Source organism: Mauremys reevesii, linkage group 3, assembly GCF_016161935.1.
Source record: "Mauremys reevesii isolate NIE-2019 linkage group 3, ASM1616193v1, whole genome shotgun sequence".
Classification (NCBI taxonomy): Eukaryota; Metazoa; Chordata; order Testudines; family Geoemydidae; genus Mauremys; species Mauremys reevesii.
The window spans coordinates 83,874,958-83,886,042 of NC_052625.1; the positions used below are offsets into that span (position 1 = coordinate 83,874,958).

The 11,085-nt window shown below is 42.6% G+C and overlaps 1 protein-coding gene across 8 annotated transcripts; it reads right to left on the reverse strand.

Moving 5' to 3' along the window:
* Positions 1 to 166: 166 nt before the first annotated feature.
* C3H6orf120 (chromosome 3 C6orf120 homolog) lies at positions 167 to 8,127 on the reverse strand. Of its 8 annotated transcripts, XM_039528805.1 has the most exons (3): positions 7,911 to 8,127; positions 4,980 to 5,167; positions 167 to 1,216 (listed from the first exon to the last, which is right to left on the reverse strand). In XM_039528805.1, exon 3 carries the CDS (start codon positions 1,177 to 1,179, stop codon positions 604 to 606), a length of 576 nt encoding a protein of 191 aa, XP_039384739.1. In that variant the 5' UTR covers positions 1,180 to 1,216; positions 4,980 to 5,167; positions 7,911 to 8,127; the 3' UTR covers positions 167 to 603. The 8 variants fall into 8 exon arrangements, with proteins under 8 accessions (XP_039384739.1, XP_039384741.1, XP_039384742.1 ...); XM_039528807.1 differs by lacking the exon at positions 4,980 to 5,167; XM_039528808.1 differs by lacking the exons at positions 4,980 to 5,167; positions 7,911 to 8,127 and adding an exon at positions 4,721 to 4,742.
* Positions 8,128 to 11,085: the final 2,958 nt, after the last annotated feature.

The following is an 11,085-nucleotide window of genomic DNA, read 5'->3' on the forward strand; positions in this document are numbered from 1 at the left end:
CACCTACATTTTGAAAAGTCAGGCTCCTTTAAATTGGATCTAACTAGGCACCTAAAATCACTTGACTTTAATATTTCCTGGTCTTTGTTACACTGCTTTCAAGTTCCAATGGTTGCCAGCATTTTAAAGTGCCACTTGCTCAAGATCTGGTCCCACTGCAAAGAGATTAGAAAATTAGTTCTTTATTTTAAATTGGATGAGGTTGTTAAAACCACCTTTCAGATTTTACAACTTTTTCTTTGTATAAAATTAAGTGTCACTTTAATAGAAAATACAGTGAATTATCAAGGTCCATTTTCTTATGCACCTGTTCAAAGTGATACATTTTAATAAGATTCCCTTTATTGTACATTCACTTTAACCCTGATTTATAAAGAAAACTATGCAAATACTGTGCTTTCTGCTCATTTTACTTCTGGAAGGTAGAAAGGGGGCTTCAATACAAAATTAAATATGGCTTTGCTTTTCCCCTCTTCAGCATAGAAAAAGTAACCTTCAGGTAACTTTACAAAAAAAGAGTACCAATGCTCACAGCAAGCCATTCATGTTCAATGTCATAGGCTATAAGTGCACTCTAGTCCAGTGTATGTCCAGTTGATTATTTTAAAAAAGAATTTCAAGTATTAGTTTCAAAATTCCAATGAGTATAGTCCAAAAAACAGATTCCTCATCCTGAGATTGATCTTCTGGTGAATGAGTACGCTTCTGGCTTGCCTCCATCTCTTCTGGGTTGTAGGAAGCCTCACCAAAGGGATAATCTACAATTGTTCTATCATAATATACTTTCATTTCAAACTCACTCTCCGAGTGAGAGGGATGACCATAGATTCCTATTCCCACTGGGCGGCGGAAGTGGGCTGGTACATAAACAACATCTTGGCCACATGTTACAGACTGTAACTCATATTCATCAAAACTGGGGTGAAGGGTCGTATCAGATACATACAAATCTGCATCGCCTTTTAAACTCTGCATCTGAAGTACTATCTTCCCATCATGATTTAGTCTCAAGTAGCTATAGTTTCCAGCTCCAATCTGACCTTGGACTACATGAAGAAGAATCCATTCATCAGGCACATCCTCTTCCTCAAAGCTATCACCCATAAGTAATGCTTGAGCTGCTAGAAGGATCACCAACGTTTTCTTCCAATGTGCTGCCATAACTCTTATGTTTGACATTAAAAGAACTCTTCCAACATCATGTGTTGTAAATACCCTGTTAATACAGAAGAAATAATTCAGGTTTCAATGTGGTCCACTTTTGGAAAAGATCTCTTGAATTCCTGTCTTTGAAGTACCCAAGTCCCTATAAAATTAACTTAAGTGAAATGTATTCTGAGATATTTTATATGGGACCAATAACTTATCAAAAATGTAAATGTGCTAATGTGAGGTTTAATATACTTGATTTGCTTAACTAGATAAAGCATAAACAGTTTTAAGTAGCAACTGCTCAGCAAACACATTAGCTTGCTGATGTGAACTTATAGTACTGGGTGAATATCTTATTTCAAATTAATAAACTTAACATGTAGGTGGGTGGAAATATATACCTTTTGTCAAAAAAAGGATAAGCTTCAGTAGTGATTTTATGGTTTGGAAAAAGTATTCAATTAAGGCCTTTGTGTTTGAAGAAGTGTAGCTTAGTTTGTATTAGAATAGTTTGGGGCATGTGTCATTTGGTTTTTCATCTAGCTTTAGTAGCATACTGAGGAACAGATCTGGATTTGTGTATAGAAATATATATGGGGACCCCTGCATATTGAGAATTATGATTGATTACATATTTAAGTAAACAAGTTAGTGGATCTATCAAAACATATAAATAGTTTAAGAAATCCTGGAGTTATCCAAATAAATAAAAACTGTTAATGTAACAGCTGAGTTTGTGTACATAAGTGAAATTCAAAGGTATGTTTCTCATAACAAATCCTGTCATACTGAATGTGAGAAGGCCATGTACAAAGTCTGTACAAAGAGGCAACATTTCAGTTCCAAGTCCCATGCCTGGTTTCAGAATATAAAGTTGACCATATCATTTTTTTTGCATTTAAAATTAAGTATTCTAAATCTACCAAGAGTGTCATGTTTCAGCCCCAAAATAAGTTTGTCACCACTCTTGATTTAGACTTTATCGCTTTCATAAAAAAACAAACAGTTATAGTTGAATATTAATGTAAGCAGTTATTTATATTATAGTAGTACCCAAAATGGACTAGGTGCTTTCCACTCATACAGGACAGAGTCCCTGTCTTCAAGAGATTTCAATCAAAGTTCTTGTGCAAATTTCACCTAGCTTTCTAAAAATTAAACATTTATAATTAAATTCGCTGGAAGGGCATATTGAGTGGGGTCCCACATAGATCAGTTCTGGGTCTGATTCTGTTCAATATCTTCACTGATGATTTAGATGATGGCAGAGAGGGTACACCTTTAAAGTTTGTGGATGACACCAAGCTGGGAAGGATTGTAAGTGCTTTGGAGGATAGGAATAAAATTCAAAATGATCTGGAGAAATGGTCTGACGTAAATAGGATGAACTTCAATAAGGACAAATGCAAAGTACCACACTTAGGAAGGAACAATCAGTTGCACGCATACAAAATGGGAAATGACTACCTAGGAAGGAGTACAGTACTGCAAAAGGTTCTGGGGGTCATAGTGGATCACAAACTAAATAGGAGTCAACAGTGTAACACTGCTGCAAAAAAAACCCAAATATTCTGGGATGTATTAGCAGGAGAGTTGTAAGCAAGACACAAGAAGTAATTCTGGTCTACGTCACGCTGATTTGGCCTCAACTGGAGTATTGTGTCCAGTTCTGGGGGGCCACGTTTTAGGAAAAATGCGGACAAGTTGAAGAAAGTCCAGAGAATAGCAACAAAAATGATTAAAGGTCTAGAAAACATGACCTGAGTGAAAATTGAAAAAATTGTTTATTCTAGAGAAGAGAAAACAGAGAGATCATGATAACAGTTTAAGTACATAAAAGGTTGTTACAAGGAGGAGGGAGAAAAATTGTTCTCCTTAGCCTCTGAAGCTAGGACAAAAAGCAGTGGGGTTAAACTGAAGCAATGGCAGTTTAGATTGGACATTAGGAAAAACTTCCTGTCCGGGTGGTTAAGCACTGGAATAAATTGCCCAAAGAGGTTGTGGAATCTCCATCATTGGAGATTTTTAAGAGCAGGTTAGACAAACACCTGTCAGGGATGGTATAGAAATAATACAATAGTCCTGCCATGAGTGCAGGGGACTGGCACAGATGAATTCTTAAGGTCTCTTCCAGTCCTATGATTCTATGATTTATATAGCCCTATAACTTGCAGAATGTTCTGCCCTAACGACTTTTACAATGTAAGGCCAAAATTTTCCCTCATGTACCTTTGCAAAAGAGCGAAAGATGGCACTTGACTGATGAGGCAGACAGTGGATTTGTGAAAAGTGATAAAGGACAGACTGTTTTAGGCAGAAAATTCATGCGTTGAGTACCTAATCCATTTTAATTTGAGAAAGTAGTGGGACATCCATGAGAAGATGAAACAGGGAAGAGATGGAGAAGTAAATGAGAGTATTAAGAGACCATGGGAACAACTGAGGCTGCACCTAGGGGGTCGCTGATGGGAGGATGAAAGAAAAGCTTGCAGAGGGGAGGAAGCCAAAGACACCTCCCCCAGGGAACATGCACTGGACTAGGAGGAGTGGGATCTACCCTGAAGAAGTAGGCAGTAGCCTGCGAGAACTAGGAAAGGCCAGACGAAGCCAGGGTCAGAGGGGGATATAAAAGCTAGACCTGGTGAGTGATACCTGAAGCAATGAAACCGTGACGATACCAAGGACATACCCGCTTTTCTCCGAAAACAAAAGCTTTCAGAGCGGGAGAACCTGCTTTCTGGTTAGCCCACAGGCACTCCCGGGGTTGAGGGAAGAGACGAACGAAACATACGACTGCCCCTGGTTTGCCAGCTCGCTTGACCTCGTTCTGTAGCTCTCGGCACACGCTGAACGGGGCCACGTTTCTCCCCGGCCCCGGGCACCTTCTCTGCTGCGCCCGTCGCCTCCCCGGGAACCTGGGTTCAGCTCTCGCCGGCGTCCCTCGGCTGGGATCGCCGCGGAGCCCAAGGGCCCCGCCCGGTCACGGAGCAGCGGCGATCGGACACCAGGCTCCGGTCGCTGCCTCTGACAGGCGCCAGGCCCGGCCCCGCTCGCCGCCTTAGCCGGGCTGGTCACGGCGGCGCTCACAGGCGCGGCCCCTCCCGAGGAAACAGCCTGAGCCCCGCGCAGGGACGGTCGCTCCCCCGGTCTTCCCGCCCGCCCTGGCCCCCCGCTCACCCCCAGGCCGAGCAGCTCCACCCGCCCCGCTGCCGGCCACCGCGCCGTGCTCCGCGGCGGAGACTCAGCCAGGCCGCGGGCCTCCTGCTCTCGCGAGAGAGCCTGTGTCCAAGGGCGGGCGGGCGATCGCGGTGGGAGGTGGCGCTGTGTTTACCCGCCTCCAGGCGTCCCCATGACAACCGGATGCCGTGAGAGCGTGGCCGCTATTCCGGGCAGCTGCCCCGCCCCCGGCAGACGGTGCTCAGCTGGTTGTGAACCGGAAGTGCAGGTGGCCCCACGGGGAGGAGGGGCAGCCACGCGCCGCGTCGCCCCCGCCCGCCCGGCGCCGGGATGGTGTCCCCCGTCCAGCCCCTGGCGCCGAGCTGGCCTGGCACAGCGGGACGTTCCGCACCTGGAGCTCCCGCGGCCTTGTGCTGCGTCCGGGCCACTCCCGCTCTGAGCCGGCCCCCCTTGCCCCTCTCGGAGCCCAGCCCCGGGTCAGCCCTACCCCCAGGGCGTCCCTGCACTTTGATCTTTGCCGTGGGTCAACGCAGATCAGAAAACAGGTGGTGTTACCACAAGACCGCCACACCCGTGGCAACGGGTCAAAGTTCAAATGTGGGTGCTTGAGATTAGATAACGAAGGCTCCGTGTAATGCACTTTCACTCACCTTGGTTCTCTCTCTGACGCCTACTGGGTGGACCACTATGAGATTCAGGGAGACAAGGTGGGTGAGGTAATAGCTTTCATTGGCCCAAACTCTGTAGGTTAGACAAGCTTTCAAGCACCACGGAGCCCTTCTTCAGGGCTGAGAAAAGAAGGCTCTGTGTCAGGTTTCAGAGTGGTAGCTGCATTAGTCTGTATCAGCAAAAAGAACAAGAAGTACTTGTGGCACCTTAGACACTAACAAATTTATTTGAGCATAAGCTTTCATGGGCTAAAACTCACTTTATTGGATGCATGCAATGGAAAATACAGTAGGAAGATATATATACACAGAGGACATGAAAAAATGGGTGTTGCCGTACCAACGGTACAAACGTAATTGATTACGAGAGTGATCAATTAAGGTGATCTATTAGCAGCAGGAGAAAAAAAAACTTTTGTAGTGATAATCAGGATGGCCTATTTCTGACAGTTGACAAGAAGGTGTGAGTACCATTATGGGGAAGAAATTAGCACGGGGAAATAGTTTTTACTTTGTGTAATGACCCATCTACTCCCAGTCTTTATTCAAGCCTAATTTAATGGTGTCCAGTTTGGAAATTAATTCCAATTCTGCAGTTTCTTGTTGGAGTCTGTTTTGGAAGTTTTTTTGTTGGAGTATTGTGACTTTGAGGTCTGTAATTGAGTGACCAGGGAGGTTGAAGTGTTCTCTGACTAGTTTTTTTAATGTTATAATTCTTGACATCTGATTTGTATTCATTTATTCTTTTGCATAGAGACTGTCCAGTTTGGCCAATGTATATGGCAGAGGGGCATTGCTGGCATTGTGTGGCTCCAAAGCTTGTGTCTCTTACCAACAGAAGTTAGTCAAATAAAATATATTATTTCACCCATCTTGTCTCTCTAATAGTCTGGGACCAACAGGGCTACAGCTACACTGCATATGAGATTTGTGACTCTGCTACTGTCTTCCTGCTAACAGACTTGGTCCTTTGGCTCAAGCAGGAGACAGTGGTGCTTCTAGATTTTTTGGACATCCCACCAGCAATCCCTGCAGATAACCTGACTGATCACCTAAATAAGCCCCAGATTTCCAGAGGTGCTGATGTGATGTCCATGTATATGGAAAGATTTATACATTTACATGTGGAGGCCCTTTGGTTTTCTTCATCTTCAAAGTTCTCTATAGATCGGCTTGAAAGTATTAGATTTTTATTGGTAAATGTTGATTTCACTGTACACATACAAACCAACAAAAATATTTCCATCAACAATAATTTACAGATATGCAAAGTAAGAAAATTGTATTAGTGTTTGATTTAAAATATTTACTGTGTATATTTTAATATATGATGTTGACAAATTGTTTTAACAGTTATAAAACTTTAACTTTTTGAATCTCAACATCTACTGTCATTAAATAATTATGGTTTGTCTCCCCCTATAACTTCCCACAATTATGAAAATTTAAATTAATAAAAGTCTAAAAAATACTTAAAAATAAACATCCATCAAAATTAGAAAAAAAATAAAAATTGAATTCTGCCAAGGCTATCTGCATCCAATTTACTGTTTGTATTAGAGGGAAATCCAAGTTAGCCTCCACCAGCTTACCACAAAGGATCTGATGCTTCAGCTTTTCTCCCCACAATCAGAATTCATCTCTTTTTCCAGTAGCAGGCAAACATTTTCTCTTCACTGCTGCTTATTTCAAATTCACAGAAAAGCCCAGGTGTTCTGCTCTACCTGTCCTATTCCTTGCCAGGGAGGGAGTTGCAGGAGCTGCTGTGCTCTCTGTCCCCTATATGGAGGGAGGGGGGAAAAGTGCTGGGAGTTGGGCAGAAGGATGAAGCTGAGGTTGGCCATGGGAGGCAGAACAGAAGAGGGGAAGAGGGAACAGTCTGCATCCTCATGGTGCTCTCATTAGGAGAACCAAGAGGATTCAGTGAGGGCGATTAGCTGCTCCACTCATTCTATTGCTTACCTGAAGCAGTGAGTGGAGCTCCTGACTCTATTGGCATCCTTTAATGGATAGAATAGTATGTCGGCTCAAGTGTGTGTGCTCTTGTAAACTCTAGTTGCTACAGCCTAAAGAGGAGATAAGCCCTACTACTCTACTGCGCATATGTGAATTTTTCATGGGTTACTACCCGTTATATAACAAAACTTATAGTTCTCATTCTGATGGCCCAGACACTGGTTTTACCCAAGTGTGACTTCACTGATTTCAATGGAATTACTACTGATTTCCTCCAGTGTAATTGAGAGATAAACCGGGCCCTAAATTATTTGTTTTCAACATATATAAATATTAGGTGTAATTTTATCATCCTTAGACATTAGCTAGTCCTTGAGGATGAACTGCCTACATCAATGTGCAGGCACAAAACCATGTGTTCCTGGCAGATCACAACTCACATATTGTTCCTGTTTGTTAATATAACATTAATTGTATAAAAATGGTCACATTTTTAGGTTTGATACAAGTGGTTTTAGTTACAAATATTTGTCCTTTGTTATTTCAATTTTAATGTAGATAATCAAATTTATAAAATTAAATTAGATATGTAAGAATGTCTAGAATACTTAGTGGCTTCTTATTAGGTACTAAGTGGTCTGCTGAAAGAATTATCTGTTTTTTTAAAGAATTTGCATTTCTCAATTCATTTGAGGCAAAGTGACAGTCATCTTCTTTAGATTATTTTCATAGTTTTTCAGTAAGGTATCAGACATTTAAAATGGACTAAAGTCAGTTAAGTGAATACATGTTACAGAAATAAAGACTTTAAATATATTTTTTGCTCTGTATCCAAATAAAGGTGAAAAAATCTGTTAGTAATGTTCCTGGACACTAAAGATTACAGAGTTGATGTAGCAAAGCATAAATATGTTTAAAATATATGCTGTAAATAAATAAGGATATGAAGCCTCTCACCTGTAGGTCACCTGTTTGCAACCAATTCTTTTTTCTATCTGATGATTTTTTGGTCACCTATGAGATAGGAGTCAATCTCAGTTCAGTTCAGAGTGACTGCTGCCCACATCATAAAAAGAGAGGCCATTATATAATTGGCACAATGTAGTGCCCTTGATGGCAGCTTTTAATCCCTACAGACAGTCTTTCCAGTTCAGGATGGAGGGATACTGATGGAGCAGCATGGGGAAGCTTGCACTGCCAGTGTTATCACTGTACCTTCATTGTGGGTGAACAGAAGACTTTGGTTGCCACGATTGTCAAACAAACATCTTTCATGAGCACTAAATGAAATGTGTGCTTGTTTTAATGTAAACGCCTTTTCACATCTGAAGTAATTAATTATATTGGGTCAGATTCTCAGCTGGAGTATATCCTTTAAGACAATGGAGTTAACTCCAGTTTACACCAGCTGAGGATCTGACCCATTATCTCAATGATATAAATAAAATAACTATTTCAGAGAATAATCTAATAAAATGTTAATCATGATCTTGCTATTGCTCCATCATATTATTGATACCTGTATTCCTTGTAAAGTTTCCCTATCTCCCTATATGAATCATAAATATGGAAAGGCATTGCCACTAGAGCACAGTTGCCATCAATATTTTTATCCTTAAATATTCTGTACAGTAATCATTTTGATATATCCATATGATTGAAGAAGATGATCTCTTTTTTCGTGTGCAGGAAGTCAGACTAGATGATCATAATGGTCCCTTCTGACTTTAAAGTCTATGAGTCTATGAAGGCCTGAGTCCAGCTGAACTTTCATTACTTTCCAAACCTTCTCTTTCTAGGAGTCACCCTAGCTGGTGCTGCAGTATGTTTTTTTTAAATGTATGGAATGGAGTAGTGAGGGAGGGGTTCAAAGACAATTGGCTTCATCCAAGGTTGACAATAATGTTTCTCCACTATGGGACAGTTCCTAAAAATTACTTTGGCTTTGCATTACCCACTGAAATCAATGGAAGTTGTAGATGCTCAGCAACTCTGGATTAGGTCCTAATGGCCTGAACTAAAATCCATTAAAATCAATGGAAAGACTCCCATTGACTTCATTGGGCGGTGGATCAGTTCCTCCCTGATTAAGTTAAACAATGTTATAGCTAAGGATACAATTTAGTCACTGGTATTTTTTAGTAAAAGTCATGGACAGGTCATCGGCAATAACCAAAAAGTCATGGGCTGGTGACCTGTCCATGATTTTTACTAAAAATACCCCTAACTAAATCTTTGGTGCTGGGGGGTGCTTCCGGGGATGCTACTGATCCTGGGGGGAGCACTCCGAGTCTGGACCCCGCTGCTGCTGAGGTGGTGGGCAACCTGGGGCCCTCCGGCTGCTGCTGCTGGGGAGGGGACAGCTTAGTATCCCCCAACCTCTGCTGCTGCTCCAGGCAGGGGGTGGCGGCCCTGGCCCTGCAGCCGCTGGGGTGTGTTTGTGTGCAGCCCGGGGTCCTCCGGCTGCCGTTGCTGCTGTGGGTGGGAGGTGGCCTAGGCCCCCGCTGCTGCTGCTAGGGGAGGAGTCATAGCCCAGGTCGCTGCTGCTGCTGCTCCCGGACTGCTGCTCTGGGGCAGCACATGGGACCAGCTACCTGGGGTCGCCCGAGCAGGGGCCTGTCTGCCTGGCCCCAGGGTCACCCCAGCTGCTTGGGCGGCCCTGGGGTCAGTCACACCAGCTACTGCAAAAGTCACTGAGGCCCTGGAAAATCATGGACTCCATGACTTCTGTGAAAGACTCGCAGCCTTAATCATAGCTAAAGAAAGTGAAAGGTGCAAGTAATATCAAATGGTAGGAAGGAATGGGAAGATGCTTGCTACCTAATATCATGCCTACAATAGCTACCCAAACCATATTTACATATGTTTCAAAATTAGCTCTTTATTTTTAGGTACTATGATTCTCTTGCCTAAAGGGCACATTTTAATTTGGATATGGGCGCTTATCTTAACTTGTTGGTGAATAAGCTGTCATAACATTCGTGGCTGCAGCAGTTACGTATGATTTCTTTGTTGTCATCACAATGCTGAAATAAAATGTTTTATCTGGTACTCTCACATGTGAGGCAAATGTAGAACTGAAATAGCAGCAATGTAAACTGTATTCTTACACATTTTTGACCCAAGTGAATGGGGTTCCAAATCTGTCCGGGCACTTTATAGCTGCTGCTCCAACAAGGATCTCATCTTGGTCTGCAAGTTCTGTCTAAGCCCTTTCTGGGCAACCTTCAGCTCTTGTTTTACACCTTATTGGCTTCTTATTAGGTACTAAGTGGTCTGCTGAAAGAATTATCTGTTTTTTTTAAAGAATTTGCATTTCTCAATTCATTTGAGGCAAAGTGACAGTCATCTTGTTTAGATTATTTTCATAGTTTTTCAGTAAGGTATCAGACATTTAAAATGGACTAAAGTCAGTTAAGTGAATACATGTTACAGAAATAAAGACTTTAAATATTTTTTTTTGCTCTGTATCCAAATAAAGGTGAAAAAATCTGTTAGTAATGTTCCTGGACACTAAAGATTACAGAGTTGATGTAGCAAAGCATAAATATGTTTAAAATAAGTTCTAAAAGGACCAGGTCTGGTCTGAGCATGAGCAGTGCTCTCACTGTCCAGAACAGAAAGAGAAGACTGAATTGAGGTTCAGGAGAGGGGACCTGGAGACCCCTGAAGGCACTGACTAAATCCCAGTGAATGCTCAGGGATGGTGAGGAAACTATGGCTGTGAACCAAGTACAGGTGTTTCTCATTTTGCATGACTCTGTATATCTCTTGTGGAGGCAAAATAAATGGTTAGTTTAGCAATCCTCCTGCAAAGGCTGTGTCTTCTTTGCCTCAACTACCACATCTCCCTGAAGGACAAACTGTGAATCAGAGCAGCACCCACAAAGGAGGAGTTCTGGGAAAGGCACAATTAATCTACTGGGGAGTCTTGTGGGGTTCAGGACTGGTCTTGAGGCTAAGGCCAAAGGAAGAGACTGTGAGGGGAGCATACCCAGGCCAAGGGGAGCTAGGAGCACATGGCTCCACTGAGTTCAAACCTAGGCACCCAGTGAGTGCCCGACAAAGGGCAGCTAGAGCAGGTCTGTGGTGTGCTATTGGGCACAGGCTGCTGAGTGCATAGCGGTGCAGT